Source organism: Cydia splendana, chromosome 26 (genome assembly GCF_910591565.1).
Source record: "Cydia splendana chromosome 26, ilCydSple1.2, whole genome shotgun sequence".
Lineage (NCBI taxonomy): Eukaryota > Metazoa > Arthropoda > Insecta > Lepidoptera > Tortricidae > Cydia > Cydia splendana.
Window position 1 is genome coordinate 960,480 of NC_085985.1, and position 16,796 is coordinate 977,275.

The following is a 16,796-nucleotide window of genomic DNA, read 5'->3' on the forward strand; positions in this document are numbered from 1 at the left end:
TACATGTCGTCCAGAAACAGTCAGAATGGAAAAGCTTCGCTCCTTCTGGTCTACCGACCTTGCGTAAGTGGAGTACAAACGCAATATTTAAAAGGGACGAAAAGGCTTTTCCGCATATTGGCCTTACATTGAATCACAAACGTACATAAACATAAGTTTTTTTTTTAATACCACACTGGTGGTAAACAACCATACGGCCCGCCTGATGGTAAGCAGTCACCGTAGCCTATGGACGCCTGCAACTCCAGAGGTGTTACATGCGCGTTGCCGACCTTTTAAAAACCTGTATACTCCTTTTTTGAAGAACCCCATACTGTAGACCCTCGGGAAAACTTCGGAAGGGAGCTCATTCCACAGCCGAAGCGTCCGCGGGAGGAAATTCCTCTTAAATCGTTAAGTTTTTATTTGTGTTGCAGCAAGCCGAGCACGGGCTGGAGTTAGGGCAGCTCCACACGCACATGATCGCGACGGCCGCCGCCCTGCAGCACGCGCTCAAGGCCGCGCGGCGCCGCCTGCCGCCCGCGCCGCACGCGCCGGTGCCGCTGCCCGTGCAGGTATTCTTTAAGATGGGTCCAGACGGTGCAGACTTGCGCTACGCAGACTGTTGCACGGACAATAGTTATTTGTACAACAAGAGATCAAAGTTTGATATTTCTTCGAGTGCTTATTTTGAGTCCCGTGCAAGCGAAAGATTCTATAATTTAGAATCTTGAGCGTAGTAAGGGATTCAAAAGCACACGAGATGTAAATAACTTTGATCTCGTGTAGTACACAAAATTTTTCACCCTAAGCAGTGAGAACATACCTAGAGGGACAGAGATAATAGAACCCAAGTATATCGAACTTGTATTAGACCCCGCATGTTGAAATGACTATAAAGATCACTTGAATGTCATTTTGTCTCACTCAGTGAGCAAAATGCGATTTTGCTCACTGTTTTTAAGAAGCAAAGTACCCTTGTTCGAGCTGCTGAGGTGAAAAAGTATGTGCGACTCACATCGTCCACACGATACAGACATGTTAGTTGTTCTTTAAACCTCGTGGTGTGCGGACGTTTGCAATGGCAGATATCAATCGACGGCATCGTCGGAAAAACATATCTCATAAGCCTGGGTCATATCCCTATTACTGTACTCTTTGGACTTAATTTTCCATACAGCTGGAAGGGAGTTATATAGATCTATAAATTCAACTAAGAATTCTCTCGTATATTTTCTTAAATCGTTCATTTTTATAATAAAAACAAAGCAAACTGTGAATTAATTAACCAAAGTTGTCGTAAGTTGACCCAAACAAGTCTGAACATGCGTCCACACAGTGCAGTAGTCGGCGCAAACACACATGTCTGCGCCGACTTTTTGATGCCAGATACAAAAATGCACAGATGTCGTTACAGACTTGAGTACGAATCACGTCCACACGTCCCATTTGCACCGACTTAAGTCTGTACAGACACGCTGCGCAGACTAAAGTCTGTGACGTGTGGACCCACCTTTAACCTTTTGACCCATTGATGTATAATATCTAAGGACGGGCACTACGGGCACTAAAAATGGTGCTAGTTCAGCGGTGTCACTCACGAATTCCAGCCAAGCGTGCAGTCTAATGCAAATAGCGCGCGTGATGCGAACTCCTCAACCAATCGCGTTGTACCGGTGTCACACCGCTGTACTGGCCCCTGTCATGCCTCATTATTATTGGCCGTAAAGCCAGTCCCTAGATATATATGTCAAGTTATGCCCGGCAAAGACGTCAAATGACGCTACTGCAGCCCGTTCGACAGGTTAAAGTGTCTTTTCTTCAATTTTGTTGGTTGTGAGACATACTAACATTGAATAATTTTACGGTTTAGACTCACTTGTGCTTGCTAGTGCTTGAGAAAGGAAACCTAGGCTCTCCGAAACATGTTGCGCGAGTGACTTAAAAACAAGTGAGTCTAAACCGTAAAATTATTCAGCGTCTTTTCTTAAGTTCGTAAGTTTTTAGGGTTCCGTACCCAAAGAGTAAAAACGGGAGCCTATTACTAAGACTCCTCTGTTCGTCTGTCTGTCACCAGGCTGTATCTCATGAACCGTGATAGCTTGCAGTTGAAATTTTCACGGATGACGTATTTTTGTTACCGCTATAACAACAAATACTAAAAAGTGCGGAACCCTCGGTGGGCGAGTCCGACTCGCACTCGTTCTGTTTTTATTGAAATCGGTCTCTTGCTCCACACACTGGGAATAAAAAAAAGCAATACTCAAAATTTCATTAGTATATAAATTAAATACTAACACATTTTTTGAAGTTTCTCAAGAAGTATTTGTCACACGGCTGTGTTGATGAGCTTAATGTTTTGAATTTAATTTGCTCTCAACTCAAAATTACATTACATGGCAATTTATGTCATAAAACAAACAGTGTTTTAATAAAATTGCAGAAATTGAAAAAACTGTTTTTTTTACAGTTTTTCGTAATGTAAGGTGGTGATACTAGTGCTCGACATGCTAATGCCCAATAGATGACACCCTGCTGCCACCTCTATTGACAATGACTTAAGTTTCAAAATGACATTTACTAGGACCGCGTCGACCACCAGCACCACCACCTTACGCTAGGAAGCACTTTTTTGCTTGAAAAACATAGTTTCACATTCCTCCAAGGAGTTCAAATGACATACTAAAAGTACATCTTTGACGACCGGTTAGGCCTAGTGGGTAGTGACCCTGCCTATGAAGCTAATGGTCCTGGGTTCGATTCCGGTTAAGGGCATTTATTTGCGTGATGAACACAAATATTTGTTCCTGAGTCATGGGTGTATTCTATGTAAGTAAGTATGTATTTATCTATATAAGTATGTATATCGTCGCCTAGCACCCATAGTACAAGCTTTGTTTAGTTTCGGCAGAGAAGAAATAATAGTACTACCGTACAGAAAGGACACTTCCTATAAACCCGAAGTTTGACAGCGATTCAGGGTCGAATCATGCTATCCCTTTCTAATATATGGCACTATCCCTTCGGCTATTTAGGGTTGTCAAAATTAAAGTGATTATCTTATCTGTGGTCGTGCACGCGCAAGGACGTCAAGTAGTGCCAACCCTAATAATGAGCCGAACGGAGCCGAGTTCGACCGAAGTCAGGGGTGTCTCCCCACTGGTTTAGGGCTAGGTTGATTTGTGTAAGATGTTCCCTAATATATCTTTCTTTATTTTTATTTTCAGTTGATCGAGAAGCTCCGCACAGAATCAGCAGCCACGCTGTCCCGCTGCGCGCGCGCGGCGTGGCTGGCGGCGCGCGCGGCGTGCGCATGCGCGGCCACCGCGGGCGAGCGCGGCGACGGCGCGCCGCTGCAGCACACCGTGCTGCTCAACGTGTGGACGCAGGCCACCAACAAGACTTACCAACAAGTAAGTTTTCACTTCTCATGCTCAAAAAGTGCACCTTTATGTCGTGCGTAGACGACATAAAATCGCATTTTATGCTCTAGAGCATAAAGTAAAATCATCTATTACGACCCTTATTGACTTAATAGCAATAAAGTCCAAATTCTGCCATACAAACTGCCAGCCCTGCCGGCGCGCCCCCGACCGGCGCGCCCCGCGCCTCCGACCGGCCCAAGAACAATTTTCTTTAGTCTTGAATAAATACGTTAAAGTAACCTAAAATATTTGATTTTTTGTATATTTTCCTCGCAATCGAAGTGAAAAGCAGAGTGTACAACAAGGGCATAAATGTCAATTTTTACCCTCGTCTACAAAAAATTGCCTCGGGTAAAAATGGGTCACTTTATGCCCTTGTTGTACAATCTACTATTGTGTGCAGGTTCGGTAGTTAGGGTGGTAGGTATTCCACCTGTCCACCGTGTATTTTGTCTCACATTTTGCTTAATGACAGAGTAAGACGCAATGAGAGTGGACCCATATATTGGACAGATGGAATACCACCCTTAAATAGAATTCTGGTTTCGTTTTTTGACAAATGTTCAAAATGGCGGTATTGGCATAAATAACTTAAGTGACAGTAGGGTCTATAGCACTTATGACCATTGTGGGTTCGCTGTGATAATGAGACAACGTTAAACTTTTTTTGACATTATGAAGTTTATCGCGGAGTCTACAGCTCGTACAGGCACAAAAGCTTGTACAGTCATCAGCAATAGTATTTTACACAACTAGGGCCGCAAAAATATATGACACGTTCTTATTTGGAGCGCAATAAGAGCGCGTCACATATTTTTGCGGTCCTAGTTGTGTAAGATACTATTGCTGATGACTGTACAAGTGTACAACACATATGTAGGCGACAGACCTACTAACCTTCGTGCTGCGCGCGTGCTGGCAGCCTGACCAGTATGTATGCCGCTGCCAGCGCGACTACTACGTAAATAGCCCCACATTATAATGCCATAACTGAATCCCGAATACAACTCCTGAAGAGTTACATGCGCGTTGCCGACCCTAACACTCCGCACCCTCGTTGAACTCTGGCAACCTTACCCACCGGCGGCGGTTAGCTTTAACAAATTGGTCTTCTTATGATTATGTATAAAGTCTTGCATTTGGTATATGTCTAATATGTTAGTCCAATGTCATTGCTTCTCACTCTCTCGTTAAGCAAAATGTAAGACAAAATACACATTGGACAGGTGGAATACTACCCTTACAAACAATTATTTTTCCTTTTATAAAGTGCATTAAAACGACTCATTTTAAAAGTATATTAAAACACCGTTTTGTCACAGGACGACCACGGGCCTGTACGCACGATCAAGCACGCTTTAGCTGCCGTGAGTGCTGACGTCAACAAACTGGCAACCATGGCCGCCGAGAAGGAATATGACATGATGTCACTGACCAACGTAGCCGACAAGGTAAGATAGAATATTATACATTTACAGTTAGTATGGATCAATTAGCAGCCGTGATGACGTCACCAACCTGGCAACCATGGCCGCCGAGAAGGAGTATGACATGATGTCACTGACTAACGTAGCTGATAAGGTAAGATAGAATATTATACATTTACAGTTAGTATGGATCAAGCACGCTTTAGCAGCCGTGATGACGTCACCAACCTGGCAACCATGGCCGCCGAGAAGGAGTATGACATGATGTCACTGACTAACGTAGCTGATAAGGTAAGATAGAATATTATACATTTACAGTTAGTATGGATCAAGCACGCTTTAGCAGCCGTGATGACGTCACCAACCTGGCAACCATGGCCGCCGAGAAGGAGTATGACATGATGTCACTGACTAACGTAGCTGATAAGGTAAGATAGAATATTATACATTTACAGTTAGTATGGATCAAGCGTGCCTTAGCTGCCGTGAGCGCTGACGTCACTAAACTGGCAACCATGGCCGCCGAGAAGGAAAATGACATGATGACTGACTAACGTGGCAGACAAGGTAAGATGTAGGTTAGGATACGTTATATGATTTCGCGGGCTTGGTTTCTGCAATTCGACGTTATATCTAAAATAATTTTTAAATACGGTGACATAGTTCACAACCATCCGCCAAATTGTCATTTTTGACAGGTTCGGGGCATAACCCACTGCGTCCGATTCATCCTTATCTCAGGCTACGTCGCGGGCAGAAACTAGTTTTTAGGGTTCCGTACCCAAAGGGTAAAAACGGCGGGACCCTATTCATAAGACTACGCTGTCCGTCTGTCACCAGGCTGTAACTTAAGAACCGTGATAGCTAGACAGTTGAAATTTTCGCCGCTATAACAACAAATACTAAAAACAAAATAAAATAAATATTTAAGTGGGGCTCCCATACAACAAATGTGATTTTTTTGCCGTTTTCTGCGTAATGGAACAGAATAAGTAATAATACTGCCGTACAGAAAGAATACTTCCTACAAAACCGAAGTTTGACAGCGATTCAGGGACGAATTATGATATCCCTTTCTAACTTATGGCACTATCCCTTTCGACTATTTAGGGTTGTCAAAATTCAAGTCATTATCTTATCTGTGGTCGTGCACGCAAAGGGTCGTCAAGGTGTGCCTACCCTAATAATTGATCGGAGCAATGCTGAGCCGCACGGAGCCCAGTTTGCACGAAGTCAGGAGTGTCTCCCCACTGGTAATGGTACGGAACCCTTCGCGCGCGAGTCTTACTCGCACTTGCCCGGTATGTTCTAATATGTATATGTGTTGCAGCCGACTCCGCCCGTGGTGCTGCGCGCGCAGCTCGTCAAGAAGCAGCTAGAGGAGACCAAGACCCTGACCATCAAGCTGGAAAACAAGGAGGCTGACATTAAGGAACTCAGAAAAGCGCTAAAGGTATGTTTATACTTATTTTTCACATCACCTATTCGGAAAAGGGCTTTTTCTTCCCCGCTAGGAGGGATCAAAGTGGCACTTTTCCTCCCTGCTAGGGGGATCAAAGTGGCACTTTTCCTCCCTGCTAGGGAGATCAAAGTGGCACTTTTCCTCCCTGCTAGGGGGATCAAAGTGGCACTTTTCCTCCCTGCTAGGGGGGATCAACGTGGCACTTTTCTGGTCTAGGACACTGTTTTTGTTATTTTTTGCATTCTTTTTTTTAGCTTGAATAATATTTTGAAACAATAATTTGTGTCAACACTAAGATTTTTTTATTTTCCTCATAGTTGATGTGAAAAGTAGTATATGTCACACGGTATCAAAATTATTTCGTCTTGGGCGTTAACACTTGAATCCCTCATTACGCTCAGGATTCAGTGACGGAAATATATCATTTTGATCCCTTGTAACACAAACTACTATATTCGAATGGGTAACTAACGTTTTGCTCCGTAACTAAGAGCTTTATTGAGAGCCATTCTCTCAAGCTCATTTCTTTAACATGTAAGTCTCATGGAAGTTTTGTAATTTAGTTTTTAGGGTTCCGTGCCTCAAAAGGAAGAAACGGAACCCTTATAGGATCACTGTTGTCCGCCCGTCCGTCTGTCTGTCAAGACCCTTTGTCTCGGGTACGCGTGGAGGTATCGCGTTGAAATTTAAACCATATACTCAGATCCACGGTCCCTTGAAGCTGTAAAAAATAAAACTTGTAAGTTAACTTTTAAAGCCAGAGATACTTAACCTTACATATCCTCCAGACTGAGCATAGTAGCTCTACCCCCTCTGCCACAAATACGGTAGTTTTACTCCATTTTCGAAAGTGTCTTTGTGTGACGTCCGTGTCTTTGAACCAATCACGGCACGGGACCTCGCTCACCTCGTCCCCCGCACCCCCGTATTTTTGGCAGCATCGGTTTCATGAAATAATTGCTCTAAACTCCGTGTAGAGGATTCCTAGTCTATGGTTAACCTAGACTGCTATATCTGCAGCTGACTGTACAGTATAAAACATTTTATAAAGGGCTCATTCTGTAGTGTGTTCTCTTTTTACTAACCTTCAACATTCGATCGATAATGTAATGAATTAATTCCGTCCAAATCTTTTTAGTTCTAGCAAAGATATATGTAACTCCGTATAAGATAAATAAAGTCTAAGAAAAAAACGTGCCTCGGAAATCAAGAACAAGTCATTCTCGAATAGATGGCGCCATGCCTTTGGGCTATTCTCGGGAAGATGGCGTGACGACACCGTTTCATATTTAACAATTTTAACACATATCAGTGAAAGAACATGGGTCAGTATGGAACAATAAAAATTAAAAATTATTTATCCGTATACATATTTTGATTGAATCGTGTGTCGATAGATGGCAGTAAATGTACCGTGACTACAAAATTTACTTTGGCAATAGCCCTCTATACTATCTATTCTCTTTGGATAATGTAATGAATTAATTCCGTGCAAACCTTTATAGTTCTAATATTTTTTAGAACAATAAAAATACTTATATAAACAGTATTCATTAAGTTAACATTTGTGTGCAGGCGAAGCAAGAGGAACTATCAGAGATGCAGATCCGTCGCGAGCTCGGCGAACGTAAGCTGACGTCTGCGGCGCGCGACGCGGAGCTGAAGGCCGAGCAACTAGCTCGTAAACTCGACGACGCCAACAACCAGCTCAAACGGTAACTTATCCTTATTAATTTCTGATCATTTTATTAATTCATAATTACACAGGTCGAAAACACAGAAATACAATGTCAAAAATTATACAATTAACACATTCAGGGCCCACGCCAATTCTTGGGATTAGTTGTCAAGCGGACCCCTGGCTCCTATGAGCCGTGACAAAATGCCGGGATAACGCGAGGAGGAAGTTACTCTTCTGTAATGACTTTTGTGCCAAAATAAAGCACTGGGTGCAGCTACATGCCCCATTATGTAAAAATCCGTTTTAATGTTAATGTTATGTTTGTACTAACCCTAGATTTAAGCATTAGTATGTTACTAACACATATGGACTTTTTGTTCGAAATAAACTGTTATTGATTGATTGATAAAAAGAAAAAAACTAACTTCATACACTTGTAAACGAAATAAACTGTTAGAAAAAAACGTGTAGAAAGGAAAACAGTAGAACTTGTTCATTTTAAAAACGTTAATTTTGTCCACAGGAAAGAGAAGGAGTTCGAAGAGACGATGGACCATTTACAACAAGACATAGATTCGCTGGAGAGCGAGCGCGGCGCGCTCCGAGACAAACTCAAACTGTACGCCAAGCGAGGCGGACAGCACCACGGTATGTTCACTAGCTTTATCCACTGCTCATTATGGCTCATCGTCAGGGGTTTTTAAAAAAAAAATGGTACCATTTACTTTTTTTCGAATAACCATCAACTTTTGTGTTATTTAGACTCAGTATAGAATCACAAGTAAAGCCTGACCATTAATATATGATCATTGTCAAGAGGGCGCTATTATTTTCATTTATATGGCAACAGTTCAGTATAGTCTGAACAATGTGGATTGGCAACTCGTTATTTTTACTTACATAATTTTATTCACTCTAATCATAATCAGAATCCAAGTATTCGGTGTTCACTTTTTTTATTGTCAGTTTTTACCGTATAAAATTCATGTATTTTCTTACGCGTCACCCTATACCTATGTGACTTCAAAATTACCTTACATAATAGGGACTGCTACATTGTCAATGAACAAAATTGATCGTCTCCAAAGCCCATAGCAAAGAGAATAGAGTGTATAGAGAGTCATTGTCATAGCCATTTTAATCTTGTGTCTATCGACACAAGATTAAAATTAAAAATTAAAATGTATTATATGTATATCTTTGCCCATAGCAAAGACATATGTAACTTCGTATAAGACGAATAAAGTCTAAGGAAAAAACGTGCCTCGGAATTCAAGTAAAAGTCATTCTCGAATAGATGCCGCACACACCTTTAGCCTATCCTCGGCTAGATGGCGTGACGACACCGTTTCATATTTAACCATTTTAACACATAGATATCAATTCAGTGAATGAACATGGATCAAAATGATATAAAAATAATAAAATCATTTATCCATATATATAAATTTTTTGATAAGTTTATACGTTTTCATTTTGAGTTTTAGTCGTGTGTCGATAGATGGCAGTAAATTTACAGTGACTACAAAATTTACAATGACAGGACCCCTCTATACTATCTATTCTTTTTGCCCATAGTAAATATTTTTCAAACACATCTTTGTACTTAAGTATTTCCTCGCTTGTATAACATAACACTACAATAACCAAGTCGTAATAACCAGACTATAATGACATTTTGATTTGTTTACCTGTCAGCTCTGATGTTAATTTGGAAATGTTTCGTAGCGAAATAGTTTAATTTCCCGAACGGTTCTTTTCCAGCAGTTTATTATTTACATTATTTACAATGTTTCGCTCTTGATTGTGTATAGTTTTGGCCATTTTTTGTCATTTATTATTTAATATTCAACACTTAAGTATTATTCAAGTAAACCGCCACAATGACACTGACAACAGTGACAACCTATCATTAAAATTATTGCCAGTGTAAGAAATTAGTTCCAACGAAATTCCGCAACATGTCGCGTGATCATATATTCCTGGTCAGGCTTTACTATTGAATGAGACAAAGAAAATATGTCTCCAGTTTTTTATACACATTTTGGGTGTCAGGGCTTTTAATGTATATAGTAGTATTTCTACTTGAAATACTTAACACAAATTAAAATATTTTCATAAATAGTTTAATTTGTTCTAGATAATTTATTCAAATTCGATTTTTTTTTGAATTTAGACCTTTTCTCTTATAAAAAAAATGAAAATAGAGGTTGACTATAATTTATTTTTAAGTTAATTGTTTATTTTAATTTATAATTTATGAAAAATATAGACTGTGTAGTAAAATTTTACTTATATTTTTAGATTTTGCACTTCTGCGTAAGTCTGATTTTTGTTGCGTATTAACAGTTTTTTTGTTGTTTTTGTTTGAACTCATTTCTATAACTCTTAGGTGCAAAGTACTTATATTATTTATTTATTTTTAAATAAGTAAGAAAATATATATATTTTGAAAACGTGCATCTAAGGGTTATACAATATACTCGTCATAACTATTTAAATTGTAATATTTTTATTATGTGTTAATTAGTCTTATGAAAATGTTGAACATAGTTAAACCACTTTAAAATAAAGTTATTTTAATTCTATGTAAATTTTGAAGCTTTTCAATACACGTTTCAAGTGCTCAACATTTTCTTAGACAAGTGCCAACACGTTTACGAGACGTGTGTAACGCGTGTGTAAAGAGTGTGTAACTAGTGTGTAACTGGTGTGTTTGCGCGCGCAGCGGTGGCGCCGCCGGCGGTCGTCTCCAGAGACTACTCACGTAAGGCTCGCCTACTAACGTTTGTCGACATCAACTCTGTTGAAATAACTACAGGGGCCCATTTCTTGAATGATATTAGTCTAATATTATTAGTAGGGCTCATTTAGACGATGCAAGAACTCGCATGCGAGTTTCATTACATTGCGGTTTTTGATCGGTCGTTTAAATTGGACGTAACAAACAGTCCGCAATGTAACTAAAATCGCATGCGAGTTCGCGCGCCGTCTAATTCAGCCCTAAAGTGTGTTACCATGACAACCCATACGATTTGACAGTTTGTGGACTAATGAATAATGATATTAGTCTAATATCATTTGAGAAATGGGCCCCGGAGTAATATACAGCGTGTTTTCTTCCTTTCAAGGGTGCATTCATGTGCTTGAATTTATTTCTGAAAGACACCGGTATTCTAATTACTCTAATTAGCTCCATTTTGAAGATAATCATTTATTTTTATCTGATAAGGCATTACAAGCGTGTGCACCTGCCTTAGGACCTGTTAACACATTGATTAGTGTTTAGTACGAGTTTATACATTTGTTGCTAAACGCAATTACTAATCCAGTAATTTTGTTGAATACTATCTCGGACGATCGATGTTCGAAATGACATTGATGTCACGGTTTTCAATTGTTTGGTTGAGTTTAATATAATGCCCGTGTTACAACAACGCTATATGCAACATTTAACTGCTTTTTATAAAAAAAAAAATCTTCGGAGAACAGAAAATGTAGGTATTTTAAAAGCGTGTTGTATCAACATAGTCGATGTCGATAAATTAAAATGGCTTAAATGTTGTCTGTCCTAACCAAGCATGTCTGATGCCTACCCGTATTAATAATTAATTAATAGGTAAATGGAAATGCTAACAACTAAATCGTTGAAAAATAACTTTGGTTGTGTTTTAATTTAATAGTTTATTCAAATTTATCACTTTAAAAGCCACCACCAGCCAGCGTAAGGAAACAAATAAAAATTTACACCATATTACTTTTCTATTCGTGCATATAAAATGCAACTTTCTCATCAGTTTTTGACGAATAAAGAGAACGTTTACGAGCTGGTGTGGGGAAAATTAATTTTAAAATTGTGTGTTTTCATAAACAAGGATTATACTAAAAGAAAAGTGTGTAATTGAATTCATTTCCAAAGAGAGAGAGAGGGGGGGGGGGGTTACGTTACGGTCGGTGGAGTTTCGAAAACTAAATCCCTATTTTATAAGTGATTTCCATATGTGTAATTGTTAATAAAAAACTTTATGTTCTTCAAGCATAGTTTTCTATGTACTTGTACAATGTGTATGAATGTAATGTATGTTATGTATATATATTTATGCAGCGGCAGTGACGCCAATACACGCACCTACGGAACTCCGTAAGAAAAAAATGTTCAATTTTTTTCACTATCAGTGTCGCATGATGTCAAGTACTTGTCGAGTCAGCTTCGAAAGTATAGTGACGGCCAAAGTGGCCAAATATACAGGGTGGAAAGGCACGACGATCCTTCCCGGAAGTATTAGGTCGTTTAAGTGATACAGAGACTATTGGTAATGGTAAGAATCGTTAATTGAGTAAAAAATAAAAATTGCAAAAATACTACTTTTTAACTGTGGTGATAACCCTATAGCATGTGCACATGACGGCTAGATTAAGGATCTCCGTCGGGAAAGCTCGGGACTTTACACTTTTTTCCGATCGTTGACAGTATCGCAATGATGTATGAATGACGCATAAATGTCAAATAAATCAAATGCAAGCAAAAATATTACAAACAATTTTATTACTTTCTTAGATAATTACTTTTTTCCAATATTTAATACTATCTTCTTTTCACATACGGTGTTCAAATGTACCTCCGTCAACGCCGCCGCAGCCCGTATCCGAGTATGTCGATGCACATGCGATATAGTGTATGCTCTTCGTCATTTATCCTCCGCAGAAAGCACCAATTAGCCTTTGTCTCATTTCGTCCGCAGTTTCACATTCCGTTTGGTTTGGTACACCATATCTTTTACACAGCCCCACAAATTTAAATAGCCACGAGCATCTAACATTTTTATTTGAAGAATATGACATTCAATAAGTATAGTTCAATGAAAATTTAATTTCAAACATCAGACGTCTTGTCTATTTCCTACCACGCAAGAAGGTTTGTTAGTTTGGTATTGAAGAAGTATTTATTCTTGATTTATTCTTAGTATTTCATTTTTGCAAGTTCATTTGGTGCAACTAACACAACCTACTTGTTATTTTTAATTATTTTAGATAGTTTCCAATTATTCGAAAATAATTTTGTGAAACGTGTTAAGAAACTAAAACCTTTTTATCAGTCAAGGAAACCAGAGATATTTATAAGACGATTGCGTACTTTTGAGTGGTTGTCAATGTCACCATTTGAACTGTCGTTGTAAACAATGTTGTGGTTAGTATTATTAATATTAAGGAATAACATAACTATTTCATTCAAGTATTGAACAAGTGGAACCACTAAGAAAGCGAAAATCCTGCAATGATTCTTACCGTACTGTAAGCAGACCTAAAAATGGTTAGATGGCAACAAATTAGCATAATTTCCTGTCGAATACTGATTGTTTACAAGTAAGTTCATTGACCCTGACACCTGTTAGGGTTAGAACAAAGTAGTTTTTTGCGTGGATGTTTAAAAGGTCATAATTTAGAAACGGTTGCCCATATTAACATAGTTTCTATGGAGAAAATATAGAGCTTAGGCTAAACTATCTCCCATTTCCGGAAAGGATCGTCGTGCCTTTCCACCCTGTATATTAACACAACCTTTGTTAAGGGGCTACCTGCGGTTTTCATCGCTTTTTGTCAAGTTTTGAATCGTATCTCCCACTTTTGCACTACAGAAATCAGAAATCAGAAATCAGAAATTTATTTGCTAAAAACATGGTCATTACAAAGGTATTTACAACAGAGGTATTGAGTCTCACATGCTTTGTCAGTAAAGACATGCAAATATAAACACTTATTCTAGTCTAAACTATTTTTACAAAACCATAATCAATACATTTAATTACATAAATACTTAATAGCTACGGGCAATTTCATTTCTCTTCAGGAATTCGTTAACAGAATAGAAGCATTCTTCTAGCAACCATTGCGAAAGTTTTCTTTTCAGTTCCCTTAAAGACAAGTTTTTGAGACTGTTCGGTAGAGCATTAAATAATCTGATGGCCATTGGATAGCAGCTGTTCTTAAATAATTTCGTTTTTATTCTCGGCAAGTACAAGTTATCTGGGTAACGGGTATTAAAGCTCCACACATCACTCACCTTTTTAAATAGGTTTGGATTTGTCTTTACAAAAATACACATTTCATAGATATACAGTGATGGTAATGTTAAAAGTTTAAGCTCTTTGAATAAAGGTTTACAAGATACATGCTGTCGTACATCACAAATATTGCGTATGCATTGTTTTTGTGCGATAAAAAGTCTATTTATATGCACCGAGTTACCCCATATCAAAATCCCGTATCTAAGTATTGAGCAAATGTAGCCATGATATGCTTGAATAGCAGTTTGTCTATCTGTTACTTTAGTCAAACGCCAAAGAGCATAGGCAAAGCTGTTTGTTCTTCCACATACTTTGTCGATGTGCGATTTCCAAGAGCACTTATCATCTAAAAGTATTCCAAGAAATGGTACTTGGTTATTCTCTACTAAAGTTTTTCCATCATATTCAACTTTTAGGTCCTGTTTTTTGCCATATATGTTGTGAAATTGCACATAAGTAGTTTTATTAATATTTACATTCAAATTATTACATTTAAGCCATTTAATTATTGTATAAATAGTATTGTTTATGTCATTATTATATTCTTCATTATTATAATTATCATTAAGGGGTACTATCAAAGAAATGTCATCGGCAAATAAGGTACAATCGTGATTTGATACATCAGGTAAGTCGTTAATATAAATTAAGAAGAGTAACGGGCCTAAGATGCTGCCCTGTGGGACGCCTACTCTATTATGTCTGTTTTTGGATCTTACCGAACACAGCTCATTTTTATCGGATAGAGTACTTATATCTACATGTTGTATTCTATCGCAAAGATAACTTTTCAGCCATTCATGGGTTTTACCACGAAGACCATATTGGTAACACTTGAAAAGAAGTAAGTTATGCTCCACGAAATCAAACGCCTTACTCATATCAAAGAAAATACATGTGCATGGCACTTTCTTATCTACATGTTCTAATATCTTATGGACTAAATTGAAAACCGCTAATGTAGTGGATTTTCCCTTTTGAAACCCGTATTGCTCTGGTTTTAGGACATTGAATTTATTTATAAAGCTTACGATACGGGCGTGCATGGCTTTTTCGAAGACTTTTGATATGACGGAAAGTAGGGCGATGGGTCTGTAGTTCTCAATATTTTGCTTATCTCCTTTTTTGTATAAGGGTTTGATTACGGAGATTTTTAATTTCTCCGGGAATATACCCCGCGCAAAAGACATGTTAATAAGATGAGTCAGCAAAGGCGTTATGACTAAAGCTGAGTATTTTAATATAGCAGTGGGTATTTGGTCAAAGCCCACAGAATTAGTATTACGTAAGGACATTATATATTTATAAACTTCATCTTGGCTCACCGGGTGTAAAAATAAGCTGGATATTACTGATTCTATACGGTATGGATAAGAGTAAGACCCATTTGTTCCCTTATTTAGATTTGTTGAATCGACAAAATTATCATTAAACAAATCCGCAATGGTATTCTGGTCCGTGATTATTGATTCGTCGTGTTTAATTTTATCAAAGGTCTTATCCAGAATTGATTTAAGATTATGACCGGTGTCTTTTTTTATTAGAGTCCAGGTTGTTCTACATTTATTTTTACTATGGTTGATTACTTTCGTATTCTGAATTTTCTGGGCTGTTAAGATACATCTTTTAAGTAACTTACTGTATTTCAAGTATTTTAGCTTAGAGCGGTCACTAGGCGAGTAATAATAACTGAAACGTAGTTTTCTTTTGACGGCTGTGGATTTTTTAATGCCTTTTGTGATCCAAGCATTCTGTTTTTTTGTGTTTGTTATTCTCACACGTACAACAGGGAAACATAAATTAAAGAGGAGGGTGTACAGATAGATTAATAAGACAAACGGCTATCGGTTCTTCAATCTTTTATCTCCATTCTTGTCTACCGGATTTTGAAAGAAATGAATACTTATTGAAGTGAAAACTTCTTTAGCGGCGCTGTGCACTTTTTGTGATGGGGAAAAAATGTTTAACTCGCGACAGGTCACGTGACCGTAAGACGTAAGATTCGTAAGACGGACACGTGACCTGATCGAAAAACTGTTACAATGTCATTGAGTTTTCACTTCTGCCGGCACTCCCGGAGTGCAACCCGTTGTTTTTTTTGTATGATTTTTTAATCATTGTCTAAAAACACACTTTTTTTCTTATCTAGATTGCTGTGAAGGATCTTACATATACGAAATATACATATTTGGGTTCGTCTTTGACGTATCGTAAAACGTTTTAATTTTAAACTAATTAGCACAAAAGTTATGCCGAGAAAACCAATTATTTGGCCTGAAATTGTCCAACTTTGATGCCAAATATCTCGAAGGTAATGAACTTTGAAGTAAATATGGGATACTACATTGCTTAAAGCCGTTGCTGTTAATATGATAAGCTACAAAAACATTAGAAAACTAAGGGATTCAGTTCGAGGGTTATTGGCGTGGGGGAGCCCCTTAACATAGAAATAACGATGTGTTCCGATATATTAGACCACTTTGGTCGTTACTGTGTATGTGATACTGACTTGCTGACTGTTATCATTGTTATCAAATATGTAGATCCATTTTTTTATTTGCATTTATTCTGTATGTTCAAGTTTAATTTAAACCTGTTTTACTATCTTAAATTATGTCCTTTTGGTTTGTCTTTAAACATTACAAAATGTTGTAATTCTTTAACCTTTTAACCGTCATAGATTTTTTCACCTAGCTTGCTCGTGTCGCTTAGTTACACGAAGTTTTGTCTTATTTATCAGACTACGGCGAAATTAGC

The 16,796-nt window shown here is 38.2% G+C and overlaps 1 protein-coding gene across 1 annotated transcript in view; it reads left to right on the forward strand.

Annotated features, from left to right (window-relative positions):
• The window catches only part of LOC134803232 (dynactin subunit 1), a 57,314-nt gene that overhangs the window by 30,575 nt on the left and 9,943 nt on the right, over positions 1–16,796 (forward strand). Inside the window, exons 20-27 of the mRNA XM_063775925.1 lie at positions 417–554; positions 3,207–3,392; positions 4,727–4,855; positions 6,162–6,284; positions 7,869–8,008; positions 8,498–8,622; positions 10,703–10,741; positions 12,080–12,115. Coding sequence (XP_063631995.1) covers positions 417–554; positions 3,207–3,392; positions 4,727–4,855; positions 6,162–6,284; positions 7,869–8,008; positions 8,498–8,622; positions 10,703–10,741; positions 12,080–12,115 — 916 coding nt within the window. The remainder of the gene's footprint in view (positions 1–416; positions 555–3,206; positions 3,393–4,726; positions 4,856–6,161; positions 6,285–7,868; positions 8,009–8,497; positions 8,623–10,702; positions 10,742–12,079; positions 12,116–16,796) is intronic.